We start from the raw sequence: 17,353 nt of genomic DNA on the forward strand, positions 1-17,353 counted from the left end.
TCTTGGAGAGATAAGTGATACAAGGAACATACCTAAACATAATAAAAGCAATATAGAGCAAGCTGACAGCCAACATCAAATTAAATGAAGAGAAACTCAAAGCAATTCCACTAAAATCAGGGCCAAGACAAGGTTGTCCACTCTTCCCATATTTATTCAATATAGTACTCGAAGTTCTAGAGCAATAAGACAACAAAAGGAGATAAAGGGTATTCAAATTGAAAAGGAAGAAGTCAAACTGTCACTATTTGCAAATGATGTTATGCTCAGATCATGATCCCAAAGAGACCACTGAAGACCGTGGATGTCCAGAATGCAACAGCAAGGTTTATTCTATAGATACAAGTCTAGACAGGGAACTCGTTCCTACACCCAATACAGTGAGGCAGGGAGGAGTTGCTCATTCTTTGTGAGGCTAGCTATTTAAAGGCAAAACCCTCAAGCCCTTCAGGGCGGTTGGGGAGCAGGGGTTGGGGATTTTGCAAGGGTGCAACTCGGATTGGTTTATTTTTATCTCTGTTCTCTTTCAATTGGGTGAGGGTATGTAACCTTTGAATTTACTGGTTGGGGGTTACAATTATCATTTTGGGGGCAGTCTGGCACAAGTCCCAGGCTTTGTCCTTGAGCTGCCATGGGGGCTGGCTGGCCTAGCACGTACTGACTGTGGGGGCTAGCTCAGTGGTCTAGGCTCTGTCCTTGACTCATGCACATAACTCTAAGTTGGTGAGGGGTCCCAGACAGTAAACATCTGGCTGAACTTTGAGCAGTCAGAGTATGTGCAGAAAGGGAGCTACTGCAAGGACTATGTCTTTTGTTCACGGCCCTCCCAGAGACTGCTTGCTCAAGTCTCAGGAAACTGAAATTGAGGCCGGATCTCTGAGAGAAGACTGAGCAGCCTGTTATGGCATCTGCTTGGCCCTTTCAGATGTGACCCCAAAAGTGCTACCAGGCAACTCCTATAGCTGATAAACACCTTCAGTAATGTGGCAGAATACAAGACTAACTCAAAAAAATCAGTAGCCCTCCTTTATACAAATGATAAATGGGTTGAAAAAGAAATCAGAGAAACAACACCCTTTACAAGAGCCACAAATAATATAAAATACCTTGGGGTAACTCTAACCAAACAAATGAAAGACCTGTATGACAAGAACTTCAAGTCTTTGAAGAAAGAAATTGAAGAAGATATCAGAAAATAGATTTCTCATGCTCTTGGATAGGTAGAATTAACATAGTAAAAATGGTAATTTTACCAAAAGTAATCTACACATTCAATGCAATCCCCACCAAATATCAACACAATTCTTCACAGACTTCAAAAGAATAATACTCAACTTTATATGGAAAAACAAAGAACCCAGGATACCCAAAACAGTCCTGTACAATAAAAGGACTTCTGGATGCATCACCATCCCTGACCTCAAGCTCTACTATAGAGCTATAGTAATAAAAACAGCTTAGTATTGTCATAAAAACAGACACATGGATCAATGGAATCAAATCAAAGACCCTGACATCAATCCACACATCTACGAACACCTGATTTTTTACAACAAAGCCAAAACTGTACAATGGAAAAAGAAAGCATCTTCAACAAATAGTGCTGGCATAACAGGATGTCGACATGTAGAAGAATGCAAATAGATCCATATCTATCACCATGCACAAAACTCAAGTCCAAGTGGATGAAAGACCTCAACATAAATCCATTTACACTAAACTTAATATAAAGGAAAGTGGGAAGTAACCTTGAAGGCATTGGAAAAGGAGACCACTTCCAAAATATAACACTAGTAGTACAGACACTGAGATCAACAATTAATAAATGGAACCTCCTGAAACTGAGAAGCTTCTCTAAGGCAAAGGACACAGTCAATAAGATAGACTACAGAATGGGAAAAGAGCTTCACCAACCCCACTTCTGACAGAAGGCTGATCTCCAAAATATATAAAGAACTCAAGAAACTAGACATCAAAATACCAAATAATCCAATAAATAAAATGGGGTACATATCTAAACAGAGAATTCTCAACAGAAGAACTGAATGGCTGAAATACACTTAAAGAATTGTTCAACATCCTTAGTCATCAGGGAAATGTAGATCAAAAATGACTCTGAGATTTCATCTTATACCTGCCAGAATGGATAAGATCAAAAACACAGAAGACAACTTATGTTGGAGAGGATGTGGAGTAAGGGGAACACTCCTCCATCGCTGGGAGTGTAAACTTGTGCGGTCACTTTGGAAATCAGTATGGTGGTTTCTCAGAAAATTGGGAATCAATCTACTTCAAGACTCAGTGGTACCGATTTTGGACATATACCCAAGGAATGCTCAATAATACCACAAGGACACTTGCTCAACTATGTTCATAGAAGCATTATTCGTAATAGCCAGAACCTGGAAACAACCTAGATACCCCTCAACTGAAGAATAGATAAAGAAAATGTGGTACATTTACACAACAGAGTATTACTCAGCAGTAAAAAACAGACATCATGAAATTTGCAGGCAAATGTATGGAACTAGAAAAAAATCCTGAGTGAGGTAACCCAGAAAGACAAACACAGTATGTACTCACTCATAAGTGGATACTTTATCTAAAGCGAAGGATAACCAGGCTACAGGTCTGGGAATCACCTTTTCTGAAAATACTTCTTGTCTTCAGAGACTAAATTTTGCCAGACCTTGCAACCAAGTTAATAATATGCCTTAAGACCATTTAACACCATATAGTCACTCTGTTTCCCTACTGTGTATTCATCCGGTTTAAGTTGAACTTGCCTTTAAGAAAGCAATGTAGCCAACCTAACCATGCCTGGACTTCAGATATACTTTGCTTTTACAACCTAAGCTAAATGCATAGCTTTAATCTTAAACTACGTACTCTTCCATATTCCTGACCCAGAAGAGTGTGTGTGTGTGTGTGTGTGTCTTGAGAGAGAGAGAGAGAGAGAGAGAGAGTGTGTTATGGGGATAATTTGCTAAAAACAGACAATAAATTGAAAGTATCTTTAAAGAAAACAAGTATCCAGCATAAATGTTAGAATCATCAAGTGGGTATAGGTTGATAACATCTGCCTGCAGTTCTGAGTGCTATTTGGTGTCAGGAAAGTAGCATCTTCTCTTGTAAGACTCTATTAAATTTTTCAGTATAAAAGAATTCTTCATTCCTTGTGGGAGTCCAGCTCCCACCTTTCAATGGGTTCTTGAGGGGAGGAGAGAGGAATAATGAAGTATTAGATAGAAAGATAGAAGGAGATGATAAGAAAGTCAGAGACACAGGATAGCTTTGGGAGGGCCCTAGGGCAATACCCAGTCACCTTGAGGTTTATTCCAAAGGGCTTTTTATACAATGCCAAGGGGCAAGGCAAAAGACCTCCCCCTTTCAAGATCAAAGCACACCATACAGCCAAGAGTAGACCCTTCAAAACACCGGGTAACCATGCTCCTGGCCAAATCATCCCATTATGCAGCTCTCCTGGGTAAAGTAAACTCAGATTCTCTGACCTTGAATAATTTGGGCCCCCACAATTCTTTTCCAATACCATGTTTTTCTGTGCTGTTCAATGAATATAGAGCAAAGCCCTTTTAAGGACAGACAGACATCAGACCACAAATAACAAGACAGAAGACACAGGGTAAGAAGTGGAGAATTCAAATGTGGTCTCTAATAGGAATTCTAACCACGCCCCCATGACCGTGCATGCCCTGGGAAGACACCTAGTCATTTCCGCCTAGTCATTTCTGGGGCCATCTGTCCTCATACAGTTACGTAATTTGTGTGCAATGTGATCACGTAATCTATGCACATGCATGGCGCAACCACATGGGCCCATATGCGCATGAGCTAGGGTAGTCCGTAAAAGGCAGATCCCATGCACCCTCCCCGCTCTCTGCACATGTCTTTCAAACAGGCTCATTCTTTCCTGTTCCTTCCTTCTCCTAATAAAACTCTCATAGTGGGTTTTGTTGTGCCTCATGACTTTTCCTTGCAGGGTAAAAGCACCGCATAAAACCAACAGTCTCATTCTTAGTTGTGGTGGTTTGAATAAGAATGGCCCCAATAGGCTCATGTATTTGAATGCTTAGTCACCAGGGAGTGGAACTCTTTGATAAGATTATTAAGGGTTAGGAGATGTGGCCTCATTGGAGTAGGTTTGACCTTGTTAGAGGAAGTCTATCACTGGGGGTGGGCTTTGAGGTTTTAAAAGCCTATGCTAGCTAGACTCATTTCTCTGTGTGTGTCTCTGTCTCTCTGTCTCTCTCTGTCTGTCTGTCATTCTGTCTCTGCCTTCAGATCAGGATATAGTCCTCAACTACTTCTCCAGCACCCACCATGTGTGCCGCCATGCTCCCCGCCATGATGATAACCTCTGAAACTGTGAGCAAGCCCCCAATTAAATGCTCTCTTTTATAAGAGTTGCCTTGGTCATGGAGTCTGTTCACAGCAATGGTACAGTGACTAAGACATTGGTTTATAATGCTCCAAGAGGAAGACTTTTTTTTTAAATTCTTTAATGCAACATTGACACATAAAGAATAAGTTTTTTAAGGCATCTGTAAGAAAGACAACAATATTGATTTTGGATCCACTCTTGAACCTAGTGACTGAATGAATGTTTCTTTATAGTATTTAATGGGTTTCAAAACACATTCTTCTAAGGTTAAATTAAAACGACTTAATTTAAATGGCATTTTCAGTGAATCCTTTTATAAACCACGTATTACTTACAGTAAGCACTTGTCCAACAGAGTATTCATTTGAGAGGACCAAGGAGGTCCCGTACCAGAACGCCAGTGCATACGCTGCATACACCAGTAGGTAGGCAATACCTATGGAAATGTTGGCTGTGATCGCTTTCTTTATTCCAACATTTTTAGCTTCTTCTAAATTTTTATCGTACCTGGAAGAAAAACCAGAGATCATTACATGTTCTCATAAGCGTGGAGGAAGTATGTTAATGTAACAAGGCAGCTGGTTGACAGTTGGAACACACCAGCCCTTCACTACATGTGCTTTCTTCTTTTCTCCATACATTGCCCCTAAGATGTACTATTATTTTATTCCTTCACTGAACAGTACGCTGAGGCTTAAACCCTTTCTGGCCTTAGTAATTGTGAAATAATGAAAAATATCAAAAGCACATATTATTGCACACACACAGGGAAAACCGCTGGTCACGGCAGCTCTGCCTATAACCCTAGCACTAAGGAGACTGAAGCAGGAGGACCACAAGTTCAAGGCCAGCCTGTCCTGCTCGGGACGGAGGATGGGAGAAGGAGAGATTCAGGGTAACGGTGGAGGAGGAGGCTGGAGGAGAAGGAAGATAAAAAGGCGGAAGAATGAAGAATTTAGAAAACGAGAAGAAAGAAGGGGATGAAGAACAAAGGAGGAGGAGGAGGAGGAGGAAGGAGGAGGCGCACAGAGTTAAGGAACTGGGGATAGAATGCTAGAAATTCGTAGCATCAAAAAGCTATTCAAAGCTCCGGACCTGAAGAAAGCTTTAAGGACAGTTTGCTCACTTGGGGGTACAGGAAGACTGAGAGCGCCAGACCAGCCAGGGCCACACAGCAAAGGGCTCTCTCTTAGAAACAAACAAGCCGAACGCGCTATCTTATTTCTATAGATGTGAATTTTAAAGTCACTGATCTACAAAAATTAATTTGGCTTATGACTATATAGTAGGAACAGGCCAGGGAAGCTGCAGGCACCAAATGACAGCACGTCACAGAGGGGGCCCAGACTGGCCCGGAGGTGAGGCGGCCAAGAGCCACAGGCTCCGAGGGAAGGAGCCTGGATCAGGCTTCCATCTCACAGAAGAACAGAGCTATGGAGCTGCACTCTGCCAGCACGCCACGGACACACAAGCTTAACTAAGCTACCAAGCCTACTCATTCTCTTTCCTAACTGCACTCTGCCAGCATGCCAGGGACACACAAGCTTCACTAAGCTACCAAGCCTACTCATTGTCTTTCCTACCGGAACAAACTGATAGGAAGGACACCCCTGGGAGTGACCGGATCCACAACACCTCAATTACAAATGCTGGGTCAACTTTCACCAAAGAAAGGTGATTCAGAAAAAAACCAACTTCTGCTAACAAAGTAACTCCAGATGGACGAATCCCAACACGAAACCAAAAACTGGATGAAAATCCAAGACAGCACACACCCTCCAAAAATTACCAATCTCATGGGAAGGGATGGCACTGACAGGGACTGAGCTCAAATTCCAAACAAAGAATTATAAAATATGACTATAATCACATTCACAGACTTTAAAGAGAACATGTAAACACTTGTAGAAGTCAATTCAAGATATGGAAATAGAATTCAATAATGACAGAAATACTGAAGAAAAATCAAACCAAAATGATGCTCAAAACACAAAACTCAGTAAGTCAAATCCAAAGGCAAGTGGCAAGTCTTACCAAGAGACTGGCTAATGCAGAGGATGGTCTAGCAGGACGTGAATCAAGGTAAAGGAATCGTGTCATTCAGTCTCAAAGACATTGATAATTTTTTAACTTCTTTTTATTTTTTTAAAACATGCTGGAACACATAAAAGTCAGGACCAGAAAAGAAATTCCCCATGTCGAGTTATAGTTAAAACATAGAAAGGGTGAAAAAAAGGGAAGTGAAAGCTGCAGGGAAAAAAGGCCAATCACATACAAAGACAGAACAATCAGAATAACAGCTGATTTTCCCAGAGAAATCTTTAAAACCAGAAGGGCTTGGAGTGATGTAGTTCAAATTCTGAAAGAACACTGCTAATAGCCAAGACTATTATACTCAGAAAAACTACCTATCATCATTGAAGGAGAAACAAAATTTTCCAGAACACAATGGTCTAAACATAAGACTGGCAGATTTGAAACTGCTGGAGAAATAAAGGGCATATACTTGAACATATGAGCCTAATTAAGGACTCTCAGAATAGGACTCACTCAGGAAGTAAATCCAACAATCAAAAATCAGTGCTCCACGAAAGTCAAATGTTTCTGTATTCAGAAGGAAACACGTTCGAAAGACACATAGAAAGAAAAAAAACTGTTAAAAACTTAATGAAACTATTCTGATTACTGAATTAAATGCATTCACAATTGCGGTTAAATTTCCATTCCAAATGAGCTGGTTTCCTCCCACATGGATATTTTGAAGGGAAAGTGGGATGGACTGCTTTAGTAGAAGCTTTGTGATATCATATCCCAAGACATACTGAAGGTTTTGCCATGTTGGGAGACTTAGATGACTTGCTATCCCAGACCCCATCCCCACCCTCACTACAGGAGACTTACTCTCATCTCTCAGGTCTCATGCTAATTGAAATCTCCTCTAAGAGACATTCCTTGATCATATTTAAATATCCCCTCCTCATAATCCTCAGTACATTTCTTTTATCAAAGCATTTTTCAATGACTATGTTTGTGTGTGTGTGGGGGGGGGGGTGTTGGTTAGGGTTTCTATTGCTGTGAAGAGACACCATGACCACAACAACTCTTATAAAGGAAAAACATTTAATTGGGTAGCTTACACTTCAAAAGTTTAGTCCATTATCATCTTGCAGGCAGACATGGTGCTAGAAAAGGAGCTGAGAATTCTACAACTTTGATCAGCAGGCAACAGGAAGTGAACTGAGACACTGGGTGTGACTTCAGCATATATGAGATCTCAAAGCCCACCTCCACAGTGACACACTTCCTCCAACAAGTCCCCACCTCCTAATTGTGCCACTCCCTTTGGGAGCCATTTTCCTTCAAACCACCACAGAGTGTGTATGTGCATATGAGCAAAGATGCCCCTGGAGGCCCAAAAAGGGCATCAGGTCCCCTGGGGCTGGAGTTACAGGTGGTTGAGCCCCATAGAAACTCAGGTCCTCCCTAAGAGCAGTATGCCCTCTTAACAACTAAAAGATCTCTTCAGCCCTATCAAAGCATATTATGTCTCTCTAAAAAAATATTTCTGTAACTCTCATAGGGTCTTTTATCCCTCCAAACTGGTGTCTGTGTACCAGATACTTCCTTACTTGTAGTTTTTGTACCATCCCTTTCTTCTATAAGAATGAAAACAGGCTTTCAAACATATTTCAAAAAGCAAACAGAACATATATATCCCTTTTTCTGAAGGCATACATTAGGAAAGCATAATTAGAACTGCAACTTTGCAGAATATTAGCAATAACACTGAATTTTAAATTTGTAGCAAAAGAAACTCAAACCTTTCAAGTTCTTTCTTTTGTCCTCCAAATGCAATCACAGTTCTGATGGCCACTAAGACTTCTTCAGCAACTGCTCCAGCTTTTGCATAAGCCTGGAGTTCCTTATTAGTAAATGAAGTCAATACCTGTCAAAGTGCAATCTTAAATCATTAAAAATGCTCAACAAATCTATCTTCTGCAGAGTAAAAAAATAGATATAAAAATGTTGCTTATACAGAAATCGTACAAAGAGCATGATCTTTGAATGTCAGGTATCTTTGGGGAGAGAAAAAGTATAATGGTTTCCCTACCAGTGCCCTCTAGCTGACACAATGTATGGGCAAGGAAGAGAACCCTGGATACAAAGGGACTTCTGGGTCAGGTGCCTGACATGCCTGAGACCCTTCTGCTCTTCCTTCATGCCTGAGTTAAGGAGACAGCCTCAAGTCCACAGCAGGAAACAGCTTCTCAAACTAGTAGTGCATCTATGTTGGAATAGAGCTCACAATCTGAGAATCTAAGACATGTGCAGGGTGTAAAACGAAGGGCCCGGGAACTGAAGTGATGTGTAGACCTCACAGATTATGTTGCTTTCCCTTTTCCTCATCTATCCACAAGGTATTCTAAAACATTTTAATTTATCCCGTTCTGACACGAGGCGTTTGAACCTAACTGTTCAATGTTCTACTGAACAGGAAAATCAATTAAGCTTTGAGGCTGGCAAAGGCTGCCATGATAGCTTGTTGGGTAAAAGTACAACTCCAGCCTGATGACCTGAGGTCGCTCCCTGGAGAGTGACAGTAAGTCCTCCAAACGCTGGAGGGCCGTGCAGACACGGGAGGGACACCCGTACACAGCTGACACTTCACAGGGGACAAGGCGCTGTCCTCTACCGAGCACAGATCTTCCCAGTTCAGCACGTCTTTTCTACGAAGGTGGGAAACATACAAGGTCCCCTTCCTTCTTACCCTTTCCCCAAATAAGAGCTCAGTGGGTCTGGATCAGCTTAGCTTGCCCCTTGTTAAAATGGAAGCCTAAAGCAAGGACCAAACTCACAATCAGGGCTGCCGTGGTTTAAGACCCTCCCGTGGGGTTCTGGGGAGGACTCTGAAATGTGGATTTACCTACCTTGGCCCACATAGCAGATGACAATCCAATCAGAGGAGTGACAGCCAAAATGACAAGGGTTAGCTTCCAACCACTTATAAATCCTACAACAAAACCAGCTAGAAATGTGGTTATGGACTGAAAGCACATTCCAATTTTGTCACCAATTCCATCATTGATTTTGGAGACATCACTGAAGAAGAAAGAGATTGTGTTACAAATAATGTCAGATTTGCAAACACAGAAATTAGCCAGTTTTATATTGTATCACTGATTCTGATGTAAATTAATATGTCTACAACCATTGTATACATATATTTCATTTGACAAGCTATCTGTTTCCCCTAGATTTTGTCATTAACAGCTTCCTATGGCCAGCATGGCCTCAGAATACAGACACAGGATGTTTAAGACAATCCACTGTGAAATGACAGACAGACAGGAGCTCCTTCCTTCTTTCCAGTGTTTTCCAAGGACACCAAGGAGCCCTGGCAGGATGGCAGTCAGAGGCTGGATGGACAGGTCACCAAGGAGCCCTGGCAAGATGGCAGTCAGAGGCTGGATGGACAAGACACCAAGGAGCCCTGGCAGGATGGCAGTCAGAGGCTGCATGGACAGGCCATATTGTTGCTTGCTGCACATCACAGCTGTGCTCACTCTCTGCATGTTTCTTGACTCTGCCAGTCAAGGAGCTCCACCCCCATTCCTGCCAGGGTACTGTGAACAAGAAGCCGTGTAAGACACGGGAACTGCTCACAAGGGCGCTACTCTGCTCAGGGATGCACTGACAGTCTACTCCACTGAAGTAAGAACAAGACCGTATCTGACATCAGCTAAAACTAGGTACTCACTCTGTGAGTCGGGTGTTGAGCTCCCCAACGTCATGCACGTCAAACCAGCCTATCTCCTGATTCATTATAGCATGAAAAAACTTCTGTCTAATTTTGTGTATTTGTCTTCCAGCTGCCAGGCACCAAAATGAAACCTGGATGTAGGCAACTATGAGCACGCCAGCACCAATCCCCGTGTAATAGTAGGCGTACCTGAAAAACAAGAACACTGTACATGCTGTTTCCTAATCAGTCCTGCTCTCTGCACACAACTGAGTCTTACTCCTTCAGCTCTCTGGGTATCCCACCATCCTTAACAAACAAGAAGGGGTTGTGAGGGGCAGAGCTGTAACTGTCAGCATCCGCCCATGTCTGCACTAATATAGAGGAACCGCTAACAGTGGCTGGTGCACAGGGGCAAATCCCAGCTCTTCACTTAACTACCTTGTAAACTCAGGCAGGATGCGTAACATCTTGGGCCCCAGTTTTCTAGCTAGTAAAATGGAGGTGAGACTCGTTATACTGGCAGTCTATTGAGACATGGCCTTGTAGTCCTAATTCTATTATATCAGCATCAATTAATGAGTCTCTGCTTGTCAAGGGACATATCACAGGATTTGTCTGAAAGTGGAAACCAGGGATAGAAGTGTTGGGAAATATTATTGTAAGGTGTGTTACCTTTTTTTGTTTATGTTGCTTCTGTTTAACTCTGTGAAGCTGTGTTACTGTGCCTGTCAAAAACACCTGATGGTCTGATAAAGAACTGAACAACCAACAGCAAGGCAGGAGCAAGGATAGGCAGGGCTGGCAGGCAGAGAATACATAGAAGGAGAAAACTGGGAGGAGAGATCTAGGAGGCAGAGAAGGAGGAGGACTCCAGGGGCCAGCCACCCAGCTACACAGCCAGCCACAGAGTTAGAGTAAGATTTACAGAAGTAAGAGAGAGACAAAAGCCCAGAGGCAAAAGGTAGATGGGATAATTTAAGGTAAGGAAAACTGGAAAGAAACAAGACAAGCTAAGTCTGGGCATTTATATTTAAGAATAAGCCTCCGTGTGTGATTTATTTGGGAGCTGGGTGGCAGGCCCCCCAAAAGAGCAAAAGGGCAAAAACAACAACATAGAAGTGATTCCTGTCCCTTTGAACTACTGAAGACCTCAGCTGATAAGTGACAGATGAAAATTAACAGTATTTGTATCTGCCCAATTTGTCATTTTGAACAACCATAAAATGTTTAAGGAATCAAAGAGCACGAAAGCCTTCAAATTAAACTAAGGAAAAGGTGAACTCATGTTCCCTTATTCTGAGTCTTCACATTCACTAAAGCAAACCTTAGGCTTCTTCAATCAGTTAATATTTAGATAAAAGGCAAAGCTTCCAGCGTGAAATACAGGGTACCGATTTCCCCATCTTCAAAAAGAGAAGTTCTACTTGTTATCTTCTGGAAATTGCAGTGTGTCATGGGAAGCATCAAAATGGTTATTTAAAGTAAGAGAGTCTCTGGTGTGATGTTCACAGCTCTGCGCTCAACCTACCAGGATCCTGCTAACATATCACACCCCATTACATCATATAACTTACAAAAAGATATAGCACAACTAGAATGCTTCTCATTAATAGGTGAGTCTATAATTGTTTTTCATGTGCTAATGATATAGCAAGAGTAACCCCATTTAACAAGTGTAACTTATATTTAGGGAACAACCTGTAAGATGTTTAGTTTTACTCATTTGTTCACTTATTTCTGCTTTTTAGCTATTTAAAAAAAAAAAACAAAAAAAAAACAGGGTCTTGCTATGGAGCCCAGGCTAGCCTCAATCTCACAAGCTTCCTGCCAGTGCTTTCACAGTGCTAAGAGGCATCACCATTCCTAGCCTTGGTAATGTATTTCAAACAATCAAGATGTTGCTGTTAACTGGGCATTGTTGCTTAAACCTGTAATCCCAGCACTTGGAAGGCTGAGGCAGAAGGGCTGGCGCAAGCTTGAGGGCAGCCTGGGCTACATCAAGAGGTCAGACCCATCTCAAAAAAAGAAGAAAGAAAAAGAGGGACTTGTAGTTGTCACTATATAAAAATAATGCCTCTCTACAATAGCATTTAGAGTGTTTGCGTCTTATCGTTCAAATATGATCAAGTGTCTCCCCTTCCTTTAAACATGTCAAAGCATTCATAGGATAATGTAGAATCACGTAATCTGAATATCCTCATGGATCCTTGCACATTTGTTCAAAGATATTCTCAGAACAAATTTCAAAGCATGTAATAATTTACAAAATATTTTCCCAAGGTAAGTTAAGGTCAAAATCAAATGTTTATTTATTCTAGGATTTTTTTTGCTTTTAGTTTTTTGGAGTTTTTTATTTGTTTGTTTTTAAAGATAGGGTCTCTCTGTGTAACAGCTCTGGCTGTCCTGGAACTCGATTTGTAGACCAGGATGGCCTCGATCTTACAGAGATCGGCCTGCTTCTGGAGTGCTGGGATAAAAGGCATGTGATACCACCACCCAGTTATTCTAGGATGTTTTATTTCATTATTTATAATTAAATGCTGAGTTTAAAATTTCCTCGCTAGCCAATATTATTATAATTATTACTAGGGATACTGTGCAAGAAGCACACTAATAATTACAAAGCTATAGACAATGATTTTTTTTTTTTTTTTTTTTTTTTAATTTATTTTAATTTATTTTGCAATACAATTCAGTTCTACATATTGGTCACGGATTCCCTTGTTCTCCCCCCTCCCGTCCCCCTCACCTTCCCCCCAACGCCCCCCCCATTTGTGTTGTTTCTTTTTTTTTTTTTTTTTTTTTTTTCCCCTTTTCTATTTTAATAAAAAGGAAAAAAAAGAAAAAGGTTATAACTAACAAAAGAAAAACTATATACAAAAGTACAATGACTATATACAATATATACAAGTAATAAATTAGACAATGATTTTTAATTCAACTTCAAATCATATTATATGAGTGAGAAATTTTATAGATCATTATAAAGATTAACGAAAGAATAAAGCAAGTGTGGAATTACGTGGCCATGTCTTCCTCCAGATCGCCGCTGCTGCTGATCTGAGTACCGTTGGTTTCACCTAGACAACCAGAAAACAGAGCTGGCCCATTTATGGCTCTTTGGACCCCAGTAAAAATAAGCATATAAAGTAAACCAAACTCATTTCACTTGAAACTCTATACAAAACCAGAACCAAGCGATTCAGTTCAATTTAATTTGGTTTCCGTCCCAGTGTTAATGACATCCGTTCAAACACCTCTCTGCTGCCATGCGCAGCTACACAAAGTCTACACGAAGTGACGGTCATTTTCAAGAAGAAACCCACTGTGACAAATAAATACCAATGCGACTGAACACTTGAGCCCAGATTTAAACACTAACCCTGCATTTCTCTACTTTTATTGTTATTTCAAAATTATCATGAAGAACAGAATATATCCAATGTTAGGAAGAGCTAACTGTCTGAACCAAATACATTAGAAACTCCAAAACTTTAACCATTCACACAGACACCAATAACTACCGTTCAATATTTTTGTGTATATGCTGTCAAATTCACATGCAAAACTTAAAAAAAAAATGTGAATCTTGGTCTACATTCAGTATCAATTTTTCCTGACACTGTATGCTTGTATCAATTCTAAGTTTACATTCATTTTGGTTGTTTCTAATATCATACTGTTATTGGGAACATTGCTCAGTGAGTGTATTTACCTAGCAAACACTATGCTCTGGGTTTGATACACAGACAAATAACACTGCATAAGCATATGTGTACATATATGTGAAAATATGGCAAATATGGTATAGGAAAAATTATCATATCAAGACTGCTAGGTCAACAAAAGGCACACTTCAAATCCTGCAGTCATTGCAAAATATAAGATTATAGTATGTGTGGAAGTCAAGTAGAGGGAGGGAAAGGGAGAAAAAGGATGAGTTGCAATGTGAGCAATATGGACATGTGTGAAGACTGGGTGAGCTTCTGTGTCCCCTGACCTTTCTCCATATCCCGTGCAGGACTTAACCCCCCTTCAACTCACGTATTGTCTAGTCTTTAGTCCTATCCGACACCAATTCACTGTCGTTTCTTTAATTTCCTGGATGTCATTAGGCTTCTGTGTGTCCTGGCAGTATCAGAAGCACACACTGAAAACACAACAGCTTTTATCTAGGCCTACCTGTAGATAGCACTTGGTTCATGTAGAGATGTGAATTCAGAGACTACAGAAAGCTCCTGGTGGTTAAGCTTTGTACATACACACACACACACACACACACACACACACACACACACACACACACACACACACACAGTGGCAGAGCTAGAGAATTTCCTGACACTCAGTCATCAGAGTATGAGAGAAAGGCTGGAAAGATTTTAATATCCAGATAAAGAGAGACGGGAGTAGAATGTTAAGAAATCAGACCTCACAATAGAACAGTACGGCCAAGTCTATGCTGAGAGCAGGCAGGGTGTCGAAGAGCTCACAAGGGGACCGTGGTAGCAGCGACAAGGATGGCCCCACTTAAGTCTTTACACAGCTATCTGACCATGTTTTGTGTAAAGGCCTCTAGAACCTGGGCCTCCTTGAGCAATTAGTAAACAAGGAAGCTCTGTAGTCTAGGCCATCACATTCACAAAATGGCTAGAGTTCTAAATCAGGATAAACAATGCATTCTTCAGAAACACAAAGTGGACCCCAGGACCCATGAAAAAATCAGCAAAGGGTCCAACACACTGCAAATTGGTTTGGATATTGATGCATATTTCTTGGGAAAGGATTCAGTGTTTATCATAGACTTAATTCAAATATCAGGCTAGGAAGATAAGCCCAGTGGGAGAGCACTTGCCTAGTGTCTGTGAGGCCATAAGTTCAATTCTCAGCACCTCAAAAATAAGTTCAAATGATGTATAAAGCGAAGGGTTTGGTCTCTAATATCAAATTTTAAAAGTCCAGAGATGAGGCAATGGCTCGGGGAATAGTGTTAACTGTTCTTACAGAGGACCCAATGTCAGTTCCCAGAACCCACACTGTGCAGCTCACAGCCTCCCAAAACTATAGCTCCACATGTCCACCTGAATATCATCTCTCACAGGAATTAAAATGAATAAGAAAAGGATCCGTGTAAGCTAAGAGTATCATTGAGTTATCAAAGGTATTCTCATATAGGCATTGCCAACTTTATTTTTTTGTTTTTCTTTTTGAGATTATAGTATAATTACATCATATCCCTCCTTCCCTTTCCTCCAAACCCTCCCAAATCCTACTTGCTGTCTTTCAAATTCCTGGCCTCTTTTTTCATTAATTACACACACACACACACACACACACACACACACCCCTAAATACATAACTATAACCCGCCAGCATGTTTACTGAGTACAAACTGAACTGTAAGTCTTCCTATAGTTTACTTTAACTCAATCTCCGCATGACCAACAGTGACTGGAAAACTGAAGCTCTGACCTAGCAACCTGTGTCCCCTGAGTCAAGGGCGTTTGTGTTAGATGGAGGCAAAGTATTTCAATAGCTCACTCATTGTTGTATTTGTTGTTTTTACCAGTTATTGTCATTAATCTCTTATCAAGTCATTAATCTCTTATCATAATTTAATTAATTTATAAATTAAACTTTACCATTGGTATGCATGTATTAGAAATACACTGTAAATATATGCAGAGTTCAGTATTCTCTATGGTTTCAGGCATCCACAGGACAGTCTTGAAACATGTCCCTGGTAGACAGGAGGATCTACCAACTAGCAGAAAACATGCAGATTCCCAGTTCCTCATCCACCTGCCTTCAGATCCTGACACTCATCCACATTCCACCTGTTACTGTAGCTGCACTGCTGTGGCTCTACGCTGAGTAAGCATTCCTCTGCTCACTGCATTTGTCCTTCAGAGAGGATCTCTCTAAATCTCTTCACTCTCTTTCAAATATCACTTCCCAATTTCTTATTCCTCAAGAACAAAAGCATTACTTTTCCCATCCTGCACTTCTCCCTCTCTCTCTCTCTCTCTCTCTCTCTCTCTCTCTCTCTCTCTCTCTCTCTCTCTCTCTCTCCCCCCCCTCCCTCCCTCCCTTCCTCTCTCCCTCTCTCCCTCACCCTGACCCTCTCCGTCTCTCTCATAAACAACTGTCTCAGACCTCATTTAGTTCTCCAATCCTGCCTGGATCTGCTTTCTGACAGGCCAACCCATGACAACACCCAAAACTGCCCCTTCCTCTTCCTCATCTCATTTGAGAGTAACCTTGTCCTTCCAGTTTCTCAGGCTAAAAGCATCAGCCTCATCCTGAACTCCTCACTTACACTCACAGCCACGGACTCTCGTAACTATTGCAGCTCACCACTCACAGTTCAGATTACATTCCTGTACTTCCTCCTGACGCTTTCCAAAGCCATTTCTGACTTCACAGAGCTCCTTCCTTTCCTGCGGATCTCTGCCAACACTTCTCTTGGATGTTCTAGTGCCCACAAACATTCTCTTCTCAAATTCAGTACAAACATGAGCTAGAGCTCTGACCCTCCCCCTTCAGTGCACAGAACACAACACTGTATATTTAGTAAAGGCCCTGCAAGTGGTATGTCAAGTGAATGTTATTTGCAAAATTCCAATAAATTCGGTACCACAAATAATCCTTACTTTGATTAGTAATGTTTGGTGAAATAGTGGTTTCTGCTTTTGTAAAACTATCCGTCATGTGTCCAAACACCAGCATCAAGAGCGGAAGTGAAGTCCCATGGATAACAGCAGCCAGCGTCCCCAGAACCATGAGTAGCTTGTCGAGCCAATCCGCATAGCGAAACTAGTAGGAAGTAGAGCATAGGCAGTGAGCACATGGACCCATAGGTGGCGCTCCAAAACAGACTCCAGATTCAAGCACTCTTCAGATGGTCACTCTGCTGGCTCACACCCAGCTCCCCTCTCCCTCTGATGAACTTTGACAATAATCTCACCGGGGCTGTACCAATTTTTTTTTAATTTATTTTTACTTTTATTTACATGTATATGTGTGTGTGTGTATCTATTTGTGTGTGGGGGCACATGAATGTGAGTGCCGTCAAAGGCCAGAAAAGAGCATAAGATCCCATAGAGCTGGAGTTCTAGGTGGTGGAGAGTTGTCTGATGTGGGTGCTGGGAATTGAACTCCAGTCCTCTCTCTGTAAGAGCATCAAGTGCATTTAACAGTTGAGCCAT

The 17,353-nt window shown here is 41.3% G+C and overlaps 1 protein-coding gene across 4 annotated transcripts in view; it reads right to left on the reverse strand.

Annotated features, from left to right (window-relative positions):
- The window catches only part of LOC128099286 (multidrug resistance protein 2), a 70,009-nt gene that overhangs the window by 46,067 nt on the left and 6,589 nt on the right, over window positions 1-17,353 (reverse strand). For 3 of the 4 annotated variants that reach the window (XM_052721106.1, XM_052721107.1, XM_052721109.1), the window contains 6 exons: window positions 16,799-16,961; window positions 13,168-13,225; window positions 10,161-10,352; window positions 9,331-9,502; window positions 8,224-8,348; window positions 4,738-4,909 (listed from right to left, as the gene is read on the reverse strand). In XM_052721106.1, the coding sequence (XP_052577066.1) occupies window positions 4,738-4,909; window positions 8,224-8,348; window positions 9,331-9,502; window positions 10,161-10,352; window positions 13,168-13,225; window positions 16,799-16,961 (882 nt within the window). The remainder of the gene's footprint in view (window positions 1-4,737; window positions 4,910-8,223; window positions 8,349-9,330; window positions 9,503-10,160; window positions 10,353-13,167; window positions 13,226-16,798; window positions 16,962-17,353) is intronic. The other variant, XM_052721108.1, reaches the window with a different exon arrangement.

The sequence above is a fragment of the Peromyscus californicus genome, unplaced genomic scaffold, assembly GCF_007827085.1.
Source record: "Peromyscus californicus insignis strain IS unplaced genomic scaffold, ASM782708v3 Scaffold_6__1_contigs__length_162567912, whole genome shotgun sequence".
NCBI classification, from domain to species: Eukaryota; Metazoa; Chordata; class Mammalia; order Rodentia; family Cricetidae; genus Peromyscus; species Peromyscus californicus.